The sequence below is a fragment of the Copadichromis virginalis genome, linkage group LG15 (assembly GCF_057382275.1).
Source record: "Copadichromis virginalis isolate Kocher_CV1m ecotype Utaka linkage group LG15, C_Virginalis_male_GT1.1, whole genome shotgun sequence".
Classification (NCBI taxonomy): Eukaryota; Metazoa; Chordata; class Actinopteri; order Cichliformes; family Cichlidae; genus Copadichromis; species Copadichromis virginalis.
The window spans coordinates 4,582,593-4,600,635 of record NC_140632.1 but is presented as its reverse complement, the minus strand read 5'-3'; the positions used below and the strand labels follow the sequence as shown (position 1 = coordinate 4,600,635).

Here is an 18,043-nt window from a genome sequence, read left to right as displayed (position 1 = left end):
GGTTGTCTGTTTCTCTATGTTAGCCCTGCGCCACACTGGTAGCTCATGAGCAAACCGATTTTTAATGATAATTTCAGTTTCAAAGATATACTTTTTTTTAGCTAAATGAGAATGAATTTTAATAAGTGCTCTTAATAGTGGTTCTACAAACTTTTCCCACACTGTGCAAAGGATATTAGGAACATAATTCATGCTAGCTTACCTGTATTTGACAGTGTGTTAGCATGCTAACATTTTATAATTACATAAACATGTCATGTCTGCTATTTTTTTATATGCAGTAGTCTTGTTAGTTGCAGGTAAAAGTAAATACATGTATGTTTGAGTGTGAGAGGTAAAATGAGGGGGGGAAGGATAACAGGAAAGCAGACTAATGAGGAGAAAGGGGAGTAGCAACTTAGCAGTGATAGGGGTGGCAGCGTGTTGTAGGCGTCTGTAGTGGCTGACGGGGCTCCGATTAATGAGCGCTGGGGTGTAATTAATCTATAGTGGGAAGCTGTCTGTTTATCTGTCTCTGAGTTGACAAGAAGATAACTGGGAGACATCAAATTGATCTCCTCCTCTGCTTCCCGCTCTCTGCTTCCTCTCCTTTTTCCTCCTTTAGATCAGAGAGTTTCTCGGGCAGTGACGTGCTCACTTGGAGAATTTTCAAAAAAGAACAACATTATTCCCACCACATATATGGCCAAACTGGCAAGGAAACGTATTTATTCTGGGGGGGTTTTAATATTATATTTTCTAGAAAATTTCTGCTGCCCGCTTCTGAATCAGCCTTAATCTGCCAGTGCTTAGAGGAATGGATAAAAAAAGAGTGTCCAGGCTTTACTACACTAATATGCTTAAGATCAGGGGATTTGCTCTGACTGTATGTTTGTATTTCATTATGCCTCCACCACTAATCCATTTTTGCTGGAAATCATTCTTGATTCCATGCGCTGGATCATGTCTGACTCATGGATCCTGGAGCTTGTAGCTGAGGTTGAGGTCAGAGGTGATTGGGTCACGCTAGTCTGAGCTACTGGGTGGGAGCTGTGGGGGTTGTAGGCATGTCACTGGTGGTAAACATAGCCACCAGTGCTCAGCAGCTGGTGTAAGGGGCTACACAGAGGGCTTCCAGCAGCATGACCCACATAAACAAGTAACCACTATTCTTCCAGCCATGCTTTCCGAATGATACGTATAGACATGCTGATGGGCCACAGGCTTCTGTTAGGGTTATATGATATAGTGACCAATAAGGTTTCAGCTTTATTATCTAAGTTATGAGCAGTTCAGATGCTTGTTTTTTTCTGTATTTGAATGTATTTTTTTAAAAAGATAGTTTTAAAAAGACTGAAATCACAAATATTTGCTGTATTTTTGCATTTCCTTAATAATTAATAATTGTGTCTTGTACTTGTCTTGTAACAAGTAGTTGCCAGTGTTTCAGCTCCCAAAAATAATTTCAAAGAACTGTGAAGCGTATTTAAAGCCCCAGTCACACAGGGCTATAGACTGGTCAGCGAATCTTGTCTTAAACAATAGTTGCCAGTGTTAGCCAACGTTAGCCAGTGTGCAAATTAAAATTTCAATCTAGAGGCATTTAGAAGTTTCTGGAGGTCACGTGGACTTTGGGTTGCCGGTGTCTGTCCCTCCTATGAGACCAGGTTTTCTAACCAAATATGGCTAATGTGATTGAATGCAAGAAAAGTTCTGGTTAGATGTATGTGGAAGTTACGCTCTTCAAACAAAAGCACAGGGCATTTTGCATCTTGTATTGATTTCATAAGGGACATTGTTTCTTTTCATGTGTTTCTGTCATTAGAAAGCTAACAACCAGATTGGTGGATGCTCATATAAAACATCTCCAAAGTTTCAAATAATGAGAGCAGTACAAGAAAACCCTACGAGTGAAAAGCTTGGGCTTCAGACTGCTTTAAGTAGTTGTTTTCAGCAGGATAAGAAAGTCGAACTACAAGAAGGTGGACTTAACTCTTTACCAGTGATGGCAATAACGGCGTTACTAACAGCGAGTAATCTAACTAATTACTATTCCTATCGTTACAACGCCATTACTGTTACTAACAAGAAAATGCGGTGCGGTCGTGTTACTGTTTTTCAACAAACAGACGGTTGAAGCTGTGTTCAGCTTACCGTATCTTATATCAGTTGTACGGAAGTAGCTGTAAGTAATCTGGGCGCTACAGCTTTAAGCAGCTGCACGCGCTACCACGGACGGTAATCACTTTCTGCCCAACGATCACTTTTTGGCACAACACCTGGAGCTAGGGGGGCAAAACAATCGCATGAGTGCTGCTGTTTGACTGAGGAAGAATAAAGTAGTCGTGATAAGCCAATCACATGACCACTTCAAGATGCCAAAGCAACAAGGTGATATATACCAGTTTTTAAATTGTGTGAAAAATGCACCATGTCGACCAATCAAAAATGATATGGCAACATGACATTTGGTTGTTTAGGGAGAGGGGGAAGTTTTAGGAGTGACGGCGAGAGAGAGAAAGAAAGAGAGACAGCAGAAAAAGAGAGAGCGAGTTTTGAGATGTGAGAGATTTGTGACGTTTAGCGTGTTCGGAGTGTGAAGTTAATGTGTTGTCTTGTGTAGTTAGTGTGTAGTGTTGTGGATAGTTTTGTGTTGTGTGTCAGAACAATGAGGCGACTGCTGTCTCCAGGTAGAAACAGGAGTGATACACCTGCTGCTGTCAGACCTGCAGGTATCAGGCTGTGATGTTCTCCTTTATAGTGGACAGGAATATTTGGAGTGGCACAAATAATTTGTGTGGCATCTTATTGAAGAACAGCTGATTGTTCTGTGAATAGTTTGAAATGGTTATAACAAAAGGTAAAAGGTAAATGGATGCAAATAACTTTGTTTGCAAAACTTGTGCTTTTATGATTTTAAAATCGACAATTTATATTTACATTTAAAGTTATGAAATATGATTCATTAAACATGTTTGTGGTTGTTACAGTAAAAAATAGAACTTTTTCTACTCGGATTTTATGTTTTTTGTCTGATTTTTAGATCAGTTGTGTTAATACAGTATATCAAAATGAAAACATGACTGTAAATTCAGACACGTGAGGTTGTGCTGAAAAGGATGATACCAAACAAGGCAAAGTAAATAGTTTTTAAAGGTAAAATGTGGAGGGAAAATCAAAAGTAGTTAAAAATGGCCAATTATACCCTGGACCCCAGAGGGTTAAACGTTTTTTTAAAGTAACGCAATAGTTACTTTTCAAGTAATCAATTACTTTTAGAATCTTGTAACTCAGTATCTAACTCAGATACTTTTTTGAAGAAGTAACTAGTAACTATAGTTAATTACTTTTTTAAAGTAACTTGCCCAACACTGCTCTTTACCCCTTGAAAACCTACTAGGAGCCGTTGATGAAGCTCTTTTCTGAACTGAGTGATTTCTATCATGTGTCAGGGCTGCATATAGAACAAAATGACTGGGTTTCTATCAGAAGTTAGGGAGGGGGATCTCTGCCTAAGCTACTCTTGGAAAAACCTTGAAACTTTTGTAATGGTCATCAAACCACATCTTTATCCATTAATGTTTATTTATTAATTAAAATTCATTTAATGTCATCTTTGTGGAGGAAAGAGTTAAACTGAAGGGAGCTAAGTGGCATCCAAACGGTAAACTCAAGGATTCAAGCAAATACAAATAAGGATTATTTCACTGTGAATCATGCCAAACATGACTCAGTTACAGTCTCAAGAATAAAAATACAGATGAGGAATTGAGCTGAGCAGGTCTCTACTGACATTAATTGTCATTAAAATAGTTTGGGTTTTTTTTTTACTAGCCTGCTGTGTTTACTAATAGGACCTAAAATGCTTCAGCCTTCTCAGTCTCACTTGTGATTTTTAGGAATTCTACATCTTATACTTTGCATAGGTGTTGGAAAAGGAGTTAATTTTCTGTAAAATGTAACCTTGGATTATATTAAAGGATTTTACTTAGATATGAAAAGATGGCAGCGCAAATGTCTTCCTCTGAAGGGTGGCTAGCCTCTCCCTTAGAGATAGGGTGAGAAGTTCAGCCATCCGGGAGGGGCTCAGAGTAGAGCAGCTGCTCCTTCATATAAAAAGGAGCCAGTTGAGGTGGTTTGGGCATCTGACAAGGATGCCTCCTGGGCGTCTCCTGGGTGAGGTGTTCCGGGCATGTCCCACCGGGAGGAGACCCCGGGGTAGACCCAGGGCACGCTGGAGACATTATATCTCTCGGCTGGCGTGGGAACGCCTTGGTGTTCCCCCAGACAAGCTGGAGGAATCGGCTGGGGAGAGAGAGGTCTGAGCTTCTCTGCTTGGGCTGCTGCCCATGCGACCTGGCCTGAACTGACAAGCGGAAGAAGATTGATTGATGGATGGATGGATGAAAAGACAGATCTGAATGAAGCTGTGGTGTGATGGAGCTGCGCTATGTTGCCTGATGCATGTATGTATTTACTGTCCTGAAACTCAGGGGGCGTTTCTGGTGGCAAAATTGTAGTCCTTGTTTTACTACACAAGGGGTCACCATCAGCACACCTACACATTGTGAGAAGCCACTTTAAGCTTCTTAACCGCTTTGTTTTTTCACTCCTATATGTAGAAGTTTGGAGGATGTATGAGCCCTCTCGTCGTGAAAGTTGAGAACGAGTCTAAGAGTATTGAAATTTCCTTCTTCTTTCCTTGTTCTTTTTTGGATAAAAGCATTTCTATATGCTGAAATATATTAAAGTCAACTTTAACAGAATACTTTTTTATGTCTAAATTGATTATTAAGTCTGATGCTATTTAATGAAATCCTCAGCATGCAGCTTCTCTGCCGCAGGATGACATGATGTTGATGGTTATTAACTAACAGACAGCAGGATGGCCTGAGGAAACGGGTCAGCTCATAACTTATTAATCATGGAATCATTTCAAAATTTGCTCCTTGAATAATTCTGTTGATGTTTGGTTAAGAACAGCTCATAACATGTAGAAAACTCAGTGAAACTATTTTGTTAAGTCTTCTTCTATATAATCAGTCAATAATCAGCCTGCACACCAGCTGAGGTCATATTGAACTTTGACTTAGAGGTCAGGAGCGGCTGTTCAAGTTAGTAATAGATGCACTAGATGTGTACTTTAGAGAATCTGATTACCAGAAGCTGCACTGTACTTTGAGGCTTTATCAGTGAATATAAAATGCACGTGATTTATATTCAGGTTCATGGAATTCACAATTAATGTGCTGGTTCTGATTTTGGGGGTTCTCCACGACCCCCAAAACACTGCCACTCCTGGGAGCTCATTCTGGAATCGTATCATTCATTTTCATGTCTAAGGAGACAAATACGTTAATTTAATGCATTTAAAAACAGGTTTTAATATGTTTGGGTTTTGGCTTAAAACATTGCTTCTCTTAATAGTTTTAATAGTTAATTAATAGTTCTGAGTGCTTCTGTAAACTGGTCTTGTTCTCTCTTAGTGCACAGAAGAAAAAGGAAAATTTGTCTTATAGGTTAAGATAAGATAAACCTTTATTAGTCCCACACATGGGAAATTTTTGGTCACGGCAGAAAGTAGAAGAACAGTAAAAAATTAAGAGAAAAACATGGTAAATGGCCTGTATTTGTATAGCGCTTTTACTAGTCCCGCCTAGGGACCCCAAGGCGCTTTACACACCCAGTCATCCACCCATATTCATACACTAGTGGAGGCAAGCTACAGTTGTAGCCACAGCTGCCCTGGGGCAGACTGACAGAAGCGAGGCTGCCATATCTGGCCAACACCAGTAGGCAGTAGGTGAAGTGTCTTGCCCAAGGACACAACGACCGAGACTGTCTGAGCCGGGGCTCGAACCGGCAGCCTTCCGATTACAAGGTGAACTCGGGACTCTTGAGCCACGGTCGCCCGTGGATAGAATCAGATAAACAGAATAGCATACTATACAAAATAGAAAGAACACTTTTTATAAAATAGACTAAGTACTACACAAATAGAATAAAATACAGGAGTAAAATAAGGTTCATATGCAATATAATATTACAGGCAGAATAACATTTCTTAAAGGGTCCAGGGTTTGCTTGGGTTAAAGTGATGCTGTTTTATAAATGAACTTCCTTTGGAAAAAAATAATAATAAACTAATGCACAACACATTTTATTAGTACTTTGTACCAAATGGCATCGTTTTAGTCAATTTATGAAATGTTTTCCTTACTAGATATTCCATTATTATGTTTCAGTGCTAATATTGCAAAGCCTTTAGGAACCACAGCAACTCAGCCCAGCATGACGTGGCAGACCATGTAAAGCTGCTGAGGCTCACTGACTACTGAGCTGCATTGTGGGTAAAAATTGTTGAGGCTCTGCCGACTCATTAACTGCAGACTTCCAAACCTCTGGCATTAACATCAGAATAAAAACTGTGCACCAGGCGCTTTGTGGCATTGGATTCTATGTAGTGTATTGTTTTCCAGTCATTTTCAAAGAAATTATAAGGAAATGTTTACTGTTTTCAGAATTATATGAATTTTATTTGTATATTTAAATATTTTTAACTTTCTAAATTACTTGGTGTGTGCAGCTCATTTGAAGCTGAGTGTGTAAAAACAATCTTGAATCTTAAACTTGAATAAAAAAATAAAGTAAAATCGTGTTCCATATTCTATCCTTATAGTATTTATATAACTTATATAAGCTGCATATTAATAACTGTGTTTAAGAAGTATTATAGATACATTATAACTGGACAAAAAAGTTTATATGAAATATTTTATGCATTAATAAATGGCCAAAAGTTTTGAGGATATCATTTTCACTGAATTTTGCTGAGGGTTAAGAAGCTTTAATACCTTTCAGCTTTTGAGCAGGCAAATTCTAGCAGCTGGTTGTGTTTACCGCATTTATCCAGCAGAGGGGGCTGGAGGATATGAATAGCTATCTCTGTGTTTACCTAAATCATGATAGATTATCTTTTAAAATCCATGTCTTGTTTTCTTGTTTTCTTTTCATGCATTGTCTTGTAAAGAGCTGCTTATATAAGAGAATTCCCAAATACATGATGTAATTTTTTTATTACTCTGTGAATATTGGCTGCTTTTTAAAAAAACAAACAAACAATATCTTTATTCTGTTAATGCATCAGCTATGCTTTATTTTATCCTTTATTAATCAGTGCTGTAGGGAGTTTGCTCAGTCTCGTGACGCTCAGAGGAGAGTCGTGAGTGGTCTGTTTATCTGCTGTCTGAAGGGCTCTGTGATATTATCTTTCTCAGACAGCGGTAAGCTTCTGTTCACAAATTGGTCACTGATGCGAAAGCAGGGAGTACTTCAGAACAGCAGCAGTGCTAGTAGTAGTCTAAGTGTGTGTGTGTGTGTGTGTGTGAATACCCACGCATGCAGGGTTTCTGCTGTGTGAGTCGTGACAGAGGTTCACAGAGAGGCTGGGATTTAATACACAAAGAGGGAGAGAGAGGGAAAATGTGGTTGGAGTGTTAGAATGACTTCTGTTGTGTCCACGTTCCCATTTCTACTTGAGTATATCGCTGGATTTATACAAACATTGTTTTGTTTTTGTTTTTGTTTTTAAAAAAGGAGATTTCTATGATGGTGGCATCATTGAGAGTTGGGAGTGGGTGTGCTGAGTAGGCGAAGCTGCTGCAGCGTGTGCATGCTTTTCATGAGGGTGTAATAGGTGATGAGCTTTCATGAGCGTTTTCACACACTGAAATGTAGCTTCTAAACTTTATTGGACTGAAAGATGCAAGATCCAAATGTATGCACATCACCAAGTGGCTATGGTTTTTTTGAAGTTTTTTGAAAGCATTTGGGTAAAACCTGTTTAAAAAACGCATTTTGACACAGTGGGTTGGAATTTAAGATTTTCTGTATTTATATATTAATCAGTCATAATGTTTTTACTGTCTTAATAAAAAAATCTACATATGGTTAAAACTGTGACAAAGTGGCTGATCTCTAAAAACAGACTGTGCATCAAGGATGGACAAATCTTTCGAGTATTAAAAGTGATGCAGATGCGGAAGTGTATTCTCTATACTGGCCAGTAGAGGGCGAATTGTGTGAAAAACAAGACTCACTTGATTTTATTACCTTAGTCCCTGAATGCACGGCCTCGCTCACTACTTTCAGCCTTAGTTAATATAAACTGATGTTTATTTTATAAATTATGATCCAATTTATAGTAAATGAAACAGGTACAATTTAGGTTTTAATGACAAGATGCTGACATATGCATTCCAAAACACCACCATGGTGATGCGAGGGTTCAGAACAGGCCTTGGACATCCAAATGGGAAGCTATATAACAGTTTTTACAAACTACTTTGGTGAAAACGTCTTGAGCCACCATTCATTTCTTTATAGTTTGCTTTGAAGGAGCCAGATTTTCTTGTAATTTTTTAAGTAAAATGGAGCAATAGTTCTCCAGGTTTTCTAAAGAGCTTTCAAAGTCTTTCTACTCATTTTCAGTTCAGTCCTTGTACCTTATCTTCTTTATTTGACATTTAACACTGACCTAAATAAAGGCCAAATATGGAGAATTTGATCGAATCTGGGGCCCTTTTGAAAATTATTGCAAGTCGTTAAACATTTTACTAGCTGATTAATATTATCACCCCTCCCCTTTTTTTTGTTGTCTATTGTTTTGGGTGTTTTTTGTTCGTTTGTTTGTTTGGGAGTTTTTATTGTTGGGTTTTTTTGTTTTTTATTTTTTTAAGCATTTGTGTCTGTGTGTGTACTATTGTATCTGTTCGTGTATGAAAAAAACAAAACAAATATGTGAGGGGAACAAATTGTATTGTAATTGTAAACGACCAATGTATATTCCTCTCTCTCAATAAAAATTTTTTTTTTTAAAAACACAAACACTGACCCAAATCGTGGTAGCAAAATAAAGGCACCTAATGACCCACATACACATAACTAACAATTTGGCAAAGAAGCACTTTTACATTGTATTTTTAGGCACTTTGTTACTAGAAGCGTGTTGAAAAATGCATTATTTGTTCCCATTTCTTTTGCTGAATGTGTGGAAAAATGCCAAAAATAACACAGTTTGACAGACACAAAATATTATTTTTGCAAAATTTACAGAATTATGAATGCAGAAAAGCGCCGTCAGACTTTGATTTACTATGATGTAAAGCATCGTATTGGCAGTGTCCTCGTTTTTCAGCATGACAGTGATCCCAAACACACTACCAATACAGTAAAATAGATAGAAAACTACAGAATGGAGCGCTAACAGTCATGGATTGGCCTGCCCAGAGCTCAACATTATTGAAGCAGTGTGGGATCATTTTGGCAGAACAGAACAAAAGTCAGCCAACATCCAAACAAGAGGTTTAAATGCCTGGAGAACTATTGCTGAAGACTACTTAAGGAAATGACAAGAAAGCTGCCTAAGAGAGTTCAGCTGTGTTGAAGAATAAAGGTGGTCACACCAAATATTGACTTTCAAGTTAAAATTGTACAAACTCAGTTTTTCCCTGATGTTTGCACATGTTTGCACCTATTTCCCATTTTCCTTGCTAAATCTAAAGAAAGAGGGGTGGCTTCGTTTTTTTCCTGTATTGGTGTGATTGGTGTGTACACAGCTTTACTCGATAGAACTTTTGTGGTCTTGTTTTTTGTTTTTCAGCATGCCTTGTCACAAATAACAAAATCTCCTTTCCAGTGCCAAAGTAAAATTTAATTGAGCATACCAGTGTGAATAGTCCAAAAAACAGGAGCTTTACCTTAACTGATTAGTTACTTAACAGCTTAACTTATCTGGTTATGCAGCATTTTTAAAAGCCAGAAATAAAACAGCAGTGCAGAGGAAACAGAGGCACAGAGCCGCTGCTCCTTCTTCGGACTCTCGGTTGTCCCGGGACTCGGCTGGCCAGTGAAGCGCAACTTCCAAACCAGGGTTCTAGCTAGGAGTCACGGGAAGGGCAAGCTCATTAATTATCTCTCCCTCTCTTCCTCCCTCCATCCTCCCATCACACCCTCCCTTCATTACCAGCAAGGTTAATCCCCCCCTTATCTCCCAATGAGGCTAATTTTTCATGACTCCCTTTCTCCCTCCCTTCCCTCATCTCTTCTCCATCCTTCCTTCTCCGTAATTCTTCCCCCTGTCTTTCCTTCTGTTGTTCAGTTCTTCCCTGCATCTTTGCATAGTTTGTTATTCAGCCACTCCCGCCCCCCACGTGTTTCCCATTTCTTCTGCACACTTCCCCGTCTTCTCATTCCCACTGTATCGTTTTAAATTCGATCTCCTTTCCTTTTCATTTCCTTTAATTTTATTTCCCCTCGTCTCCTCGCTTTCCCCTCCGCTCTCTCCTGTGCTTACCTTGAACAGGCCGTGGCGAGTATCTATTACAGCTTATCACTAAAGGACAGGCCAACGCCGCACGCCGGTGAAATATGGCTGCTGTCACAGCCGCCGCGGAACACGACCGGCGCACAAGGCTCACAGAGCTGTGAGGACAGGGGGAGAAGAGGGGAGAGGAGGACTGGAGAAGGGGGTTATGGAAGCCCCTAATTCAAATTAATGGGAAGATTTCCAGGCCTGATGCCGACCGTTTGACAGTGATTTGGCACACAATTAACCTTGTCTCCCTCTCCCTTCTGCAACACCCCCCGGCCCCCGTCACCTCCTCGATTCCACTTGCCTCCTTTTCTCTCCGACTCCGTCCATCCCCTGTAACTGCCGCGCTCTTTGACACAGTCTTAGTGATTACGAAGCAAATTGAAATGCTGATGTTTTGTGATATCAGCTGACATCCCCTTACTGTCGCGTCCCAATTGAATTAGTTCTGAATCGCTGACGTCCACGCTGCATAACATGATGCGACTGCCTCATTTTAGATTGTGGCACGCCCTGTTCCACCACGACTTCTTAACACAGTTTAGAGGAAGTGTGAGAATAACTCTAATGAGCGTGACGGCAATTGCCGGGTAGCGGTTTTGTTGTCCGGTTTTAATGATGCAACCGCTTTATTTAGGAAAATCCAGCTCACCGACACGCAGAGCAGACCCGGCGTCATAGATTCACATTCAGCGACCTGTTTAAAAGGCCGTCCCTGCTGCAGCTCCAACCTTTCAGCTAGATTTTACTGACTGCTTTTATAGGCCGTTTCACCTTGGGTTCCAGTTCAAGGCACCAAACAGCCTATAGCTTTCAAGCAGAGGAGAACAACTGGAGTGTTACAGAGAAAGAGGGAGGTGTAGCAAGTAACAAAATGGAAAGGAGAGATGATGTGTGGAAAACCAGCCACAGTGAGAGGTAAAGGTTTGTGAAGAGAGCTTTCCTGTCTGGCCCTTCAGAGAGAGTACAAACCGTCAGTGTGTTTTGTCATTGTCGTTACCACAAACAGCTAAAATATCTTTAGTTTTTTTGCTCTGTCATACCTTTTTGCTTGCAACCCTGGTTATAAAGCCATCAGCGTTAAGGTGGGATGATATTAACTGTAGCTACCTTGCTACTTTAGATTCCCGCAGATGAATGGGAGGAGAGGAGGAGAGTGCGTTTGCAGTGACACTTTGCAGGTAGCTGAGCAAAGACGTGGAAGATCCCTGCGCCGGCACAGTGTTGCTGACAGTCGGTGATTATCCCAGGATTTTTTTCCGAGACTCTGCCTCAGCACATGTGACATGAAGGAATCACAGCAGAGACAAGCATGGCAGTTGGGTGACAGACAGCAGGGCGTGAGCACTGTCTGAGGGTCTGAGAACGATGGCGATGTGACACTGTCGGGTCTCAGAGTGGGGCGCAACAGACATCTGCAGACAGGGGAAACGTCTAATAACGACACGCCAAAATAATGTCGTACACAAATCGCCATCTTATTTTTCTGTTCTCTAATCTTGAGTTATATGTCTGGGATTTCAAAGAGGTTGATATTTTGTATGTGCTCTGTTTTAGGTGTTTAAATGGTGATAATCGCCTTGATAGACATGAGCTTCAACTGGTTAATAGCAACTCGTTTTTATAGCAGAGTTGTTGTAGTTTTATGTTTTCTAATTAGTTTTTATTTTGCTTTTAATTCAGTTTAGTTTCAGTTACTTTCCAGAGTGGTTTTTAGTTTGTGTATTTGAAAATGCTTCGTGTTTTATTAGTTTCAGTGTTTAGTTTTAGCCATTTTTATTATTATTGTATGATGTGTATATGTCAGAGGCAAGATTTAGAAAGATCAGCACAGGTTTTACAATAAAAACACAAAAACCAGGTTGCCAGGTCTTTGGTTTGTTTTACATCAGCCTTCCTGTGTGGAGTTTGCATGTCCTCCCTATGCTTGCATGGGTTCTCTCCAGCTTCCTCTCATAGTCCAAAGGCATCATGTTAGGTTACCTGGTGGTACAAAATTGTCCACTGATGTGAATGTGAATGGTTGTGCAAGCTCTGCGATAGATTAGCAACCTGTACCTCTCCCCAATAAGAGCTGGGACAAGCTCCAGCCTGACAATGACGCTGAATTGGATGAAGAATGGATGTTTTGCATTATAATAATACCTATAATAATAGCTTTATTTGCTAGTTGCATACATACACGGGGTCTGGGTACATAGGAAATCTTATGTAGAGCTTAGAGTCAAAGCGGTCACACAAAACAAATATAAAACAATGTACTAAAATACAGTAAGAATTATAATATTAGTTCAAGTATAAGGAACGGTAATTTCCATATTGCACTTAAATGACTATAGTATAAAAATACTGCACGTCATTGGAATATATATAGATGGGGTGGCGTTTGTGTGTATTTAGTTAGTCACTATTTTGTTTTTGCCATCAGACTTTCCTGTGGCAAGAAAGACGCCGTTGTGGAAGCGCGTGTGTGTGTGTGCGTGTGTGTGTTTGAGTTTGAGGCCAAAATGTCCCTCTGCTGCATCTCTGGTTGTAGTTAAATCTTTTATAAAGCTGTTCCCTCTTGTACTGAAAATGTAAGGAGTCCAACTGCACAGTACTAACAGCAGCTTTACTGGGGACAAATTACATTGAATGTCTTTTTTAATGTGTTTTAATTAATTTAAGTACATTTTAAATTTTAGTAACACTAGAAACAAATGATCCAAATTTCGATGCGTTTAAATCTGCCTCACTTTGAAGCAATCAGCAAAGTTTTCACAGCAAAATATGTCAAATATTTTATTGTTTGTTGAAGTTATCATTGCGCTTCATGCCACTGCCCCAGTGGGAACCAAACATCTGTCCCTTTGATTCTTATGACTTACTAAACAGCTAAAAGACTAGTTTTACCAGATGGAGGCCGTAATGCCAGGAAACACAGTCGGTAGATTTGTTTGATCATCACAAATGGCTCCAAAATAAATTATGTAAGAGCTGAATATTCACATAATCTCCTCAGCTCAGCCTCCTCTCAGCGCTACTCATGCATCATGTTTCTTTTTGTTCCAGCGCACTGTTTCCTCTATGTTTCAAGTGGTGGAGAGGCTGGTAGATAAAAAAGATGTGTGTGGATTTTCCCATCACTCTCACGACACTGTACAAACATGCACACGCACCGTGCGCGCTCACAGATTGTAGTCCCGCTGCAGCACGTGTTGCCCATGACTCACGACACAGCCTTGTAAAGGGTTTAACACAAGGTAGGAGGGGATAAGCGGCCTCCCTGATGTTTAAGCTGCCTCTGCTTTGAAGCAGATGCGAGCCTGCGTGTTCATTCTCTCTTTCCCCCGTCCTCCTTGCTCCTTTTGGTTTGCGTGCGTGTGTAATCGTGTGTTGGTGTGCTAAACCAAACCTCACGACTATTAATGCATCCTGATCATCCCACTGAAATTGAAGCTGATGTGTTGCGAGGGAAACGGGGTAGGAATTAGCTCCCTCGATCCAACGCTGGTTGCCTTTTACCATCTGAGGTATCCCGACTTTTATCTTCATGCATTTTTAGCTCAATCCCAGCTCACAACAACCCGTGATTGTGTAGATCAGTGCCTGCTGTTCTCTAAAATCCAAATACCGACGTTCATTTAATGCAAGTGATGATTAATTTCATACTTGTTGCAAAGCCCTGATACACATGAATTGAAACTCTTGCCTGAAAATGTTTGAAGTTAACTGAAGTTGATGATGCAGGAATTTCAATTCATCTCATTCAGTTTTCAGACATGAATGATGAAGCTGAAAGTGAATGTACTGCAAGCCAAAGTATCAGGGTTATCGCCATCAAACTCTCAGACGCACAAGTCTCCTCTATGCTAAGTTTCATGTGTTTGCTTTGCTTGTAGACCATTGTTCGAGGGAACCGGCCACCCAAAGATGCATCCATTAACGGCCTGCTGGAGGAGTTCGACAACATTTCGGTAACACGTTCCAACTCCCTGCGTAAAGAGAGCCCGCCAGGCCCCCATCAGGCTGGAGGCATCTCCAAACCCTCGGGCAGTGGCCACCTCACTGCTCCAGAGGAGAACGGATTCAACCACTACTACTCCCGCTACTCGTGTGACCTGGACACGTCCAGCAGGGACTTTTCTCTGGACCCCGGCAAGCCAAGCTTCTCCATAGATGGGGATTGGGCACTTGGCAGGCACTATCGATTCACCAAGCAGAATGGCCACTCACACCCCATACGCAGCCCCTTTTACCCTGATGCCATGCCTCAGAAATCAGACTATGGCAAACTTCCACCTGACTATCACACCTATCTGGAGAGCAAAGGGCGGTCGGCGGATGAGGTGGCCTCTACGGTGGGTAGCGGAGTAGGTTCCAGCGGCTACTACCGGGCATCGGTGGGAGGTTCATCCAGCCAGGACTACCGGGACACATCAGTTGGCACACCGTCTCGTGCATCGCTACACAGCGAGCAGATTAACTACCCCGACAGTGAGTGGAGTTACGGCGGCATGAGGGACGAATATGAGAAGCGACCCAAGAGTTCCTACGTGACCCAGACCAGCCCCACGCCTGCCATCAGGCAGCGATCTCGGTCAGGCTCTGGGCTGCAGGAGCCAAATGTCCCCTATGCCGCCAGTGGGACTTTCAGGAGCCCGCCACAGGCCCACCCGTACAGCTCCTACACCTACCCTCGCCTTTCGGAGAGTCTCGCCAACTCACAGACTTTAACCAAGGTAACTAAAGCAAAATGGAAATGCCATGTTTCAACACACTATATCCTCCCAACAAGTCTGTACGAACGTATCAGAGAGAATTTTATACATGTACACTCATGTGACACACACTTTAACCTCCCAGTCACCTTTTCACATTATTTTCTTCTTCAGTGTTTCGAGTTCTCTCTGATCCTCAACCATCAGTTTTCTTTTTCTGCTCTTCCTGCCTGATAGATGGTTTCAGCTTTAATCTACTCTTCTCTGAAGGAGGAAGGTGATGTCACATAAAGAATTGCACCTCTGGCGTGTCCACTAGCTCTATACACAGTTCAATTAATGCTCAGACTGACCACTGACCAAAAAGCTCTGACTTACACAAATTAATAAATAGGAGCAAGTGTTCTTGGGGTTCAAATTTATACTGAAGCTTTGCACCACACAAACTGCAATCACTGCTAAATATAGCGTTTTAACAGAAACATAATTGGCACAAAGGTATAAAAATATACTATCATTGCAATTATTAAAAGGCTAAGAGAATTACAAATGCAAATATGCATAACGGTGGTCAAGACGAACTCAGCAGAAATTAAATATCTAATAGCAAAGCTTTAGAGCACAGGTGTCGAACTCCAGGCCTCGAGGGCCGGTGTCCTGCAGGTTTTAGATGTGTCCTTGATCCAACACAGCTGATTTAAATCGCTAAATGACCTCCTCAACATGTCTTGAAGTTCTCCAGAGGCCTGGTAATGAACTAATCATTTGTTTCAGGTGTGTTGACCCTGGGTGAGATCTAAAACCTGCAGGACAGGCCTGGAGTTTGACACCCCTGCTTTAGAGATTAGAAATGAGTACATCAGAGGGACAGCTCAGGTTGAGCAGTTTGGGGACAAAGTTAAAGCAGCAAGGCTGAGATGGTTTGGACATGAGGAGACTTTTCAGAAGGAAAAGAGGAAGATCACGAAGAAGGTTAATGGATGTTGAACGGGGACGTTGCTGTGGCAACACCTTTCCTCAATTATTTCTTCTCTATTGACATCAAATAAGAGTCAATAAGCTGTTTGGAATTTGCACGAGAAGATTTGTCAAGTTTTTTATGGGCACAAGCCACATGCTCAACTCTGCTGCTCAACCCACAAATGCATTTTTCCTTACAAATGCGGCACCATTTAAAGGTAACTAAACAGGCTTTTCAACAGTATAAGATTTATTACCATGAAACATTGTTACAACAAAGAAATAATCAATCAAACACTAATTTCCTTACTTTTTTGTGGAACGCATAGATGGGCTTTGATGTTAAGGATGCCCAGAAATATTTTTTTTTTGTTTTTGTGACATGGAAATGCTTTTTATATGACTGTATTACAGATTTTTAACTGAAAACATCTCACAAACAAAACACACAGAAGGCAGGTTTTTGCACGTTTGTAAAAGTTAGAAAAAAAACATGAATTTAAAGGAACCTATGTGATTGTTGGTAAAATCCCCCAGCAGTGTCACTCAGTAGATTGTATATTGTATTTGGGAACAGCTGCACTGTAAGTATGCCGGCTCTTGTGCAGCCCGTGTCGTGCTCCAGTGGAGCAGTGGGAGAGACGCCCAAGAGATTCCTCTGCACAGAAACTCCACTGACAAGAACAAACGAACCGTCCACGCGTTAGTGGCTGTGTAATGTAACCATATGCTTTCGGTTACTCGTAGTTTTTTTACACCAGAATTCTCAGTGCAAAGAACTCCGTGTGCTGCGGTGGAAGATAATAGATCAGGAAATATAGCAGAGGGCAAAAGGTGGGGTCAGACTTTTCACACAACACCTTTTACATCATTCTTCCAAAGCTCTCCGAGCATCATTAAACCCACGAGTGCCGCTATCACAGTTCTGCACCATGCCTCCCTTCACACACAGCGAGCCGAGAGGGGAAACCGGGTTTGCTGATGTAGATCCCAGGGTGCCTTGATGAAAAACCATTTAACCCGCGTGTCTCGGTAAATAGCCACTCGAAGAAAAAGCAGCCACGGAGAATGCAAGAGCAGCAGGAAGGCGATGCAGGAGAAGGTCATTTTTCTTTCATGTTGTTTGTTTCACATTTCTGCTGCTGTTTGAGTTGTCACGCTTAAAGAGGCGCGCTTGCTTTTCTATTTTAAAAAAAAGTAGAATAAGTAAAGGGTCGAAAGCCAATTTAGCCAAATTATACATGAAAGAATATGTTTGAGCATTTACAAACTTACTCTTTCATATCTCAAAGGCGTGACTATAATTGGACTTAATGTGATGGTGTTTTTAATATTTCTTGTTTGATTTTCACAGCAGTGGTTTAAAAAAAGGAAACAACAAAACAAGGAGTCATCTGGCAGCTGAAGAATCACTATTCTTCTTGGCTCACGGACCTTGGAACAAACCCACCTCCCTCTCTCTTTGCTCACTCTCTGCCTTTTCTTCTCTTTTCCTGGTTCAGCCCACTCACACCGCTGAAGTAAATCCTTCTTTTTCCCTGCCGTTGTTGGAAGACGTTGGGGATGTAATAGTAGACAGCACAGAAACTTGGCCACACACAAAGATGCAAACGCACACACACACACACACACACGCACGCTTCCTTTCTCTCTGCCGCCGTCTCTCTCTTCCTCACTGTTTTGTAGCGAGTGTGAGCTCAGTGCCGCAGCTCTCAGTGACAAATTGATGTTGCGGCACTTTCCCTTTCTGCAGCCTTAGCATAAAACTGGCCGAACGATGTTCCACCGCGGAATTCAATTTCACAGTTGAGTTAGGTTGTTGATTACCCTGCCAAACTCAGATTAATGCGCGTTTAACCAACATGGATCAGGAGACCCCTGGCTGACAGCCAGCGAGCGCTTGCTGGCCAACGATAGAGGGGCACGAGACGGGGGCCTCCCAGCAGCCACCCCCGCACCTGCCTCAGAGTGATTGATTAAAAGAGTTCACACCATGTAATTATACACCATCCCAACACATCAGGGCTCCTCC

The 18,043-nt window shown here is 41.3% G+C and overlaps 1 protein-coding gene across 4 annotated transcripts in view; it reads left to right on the top strand.

Moving 5' to 3' along the window:
• The window catches only part of pak5 (p21 protein (Cdc42/Rac)-activated kinase 5), an 88,490-nt gene that overhangs the window by 60,096 nt on the left and 10,351 nt on the right, over positions 1-18,043 (top strand). For all 4 annotated transcript variants that reach the window (XM_085431433.1, XM_085431431.1, XM_085431432.1 and 1 more), the window contains one exon: positions 14,233-15,072. In XM_085431433.1, the coding sequence (XP_085287559.1) occupies positions 14,233-15,072 (840 nt within the window). The remainder of the gene's footprint in view (positions 1-14,232; positions 15,073-18,043) is intronic.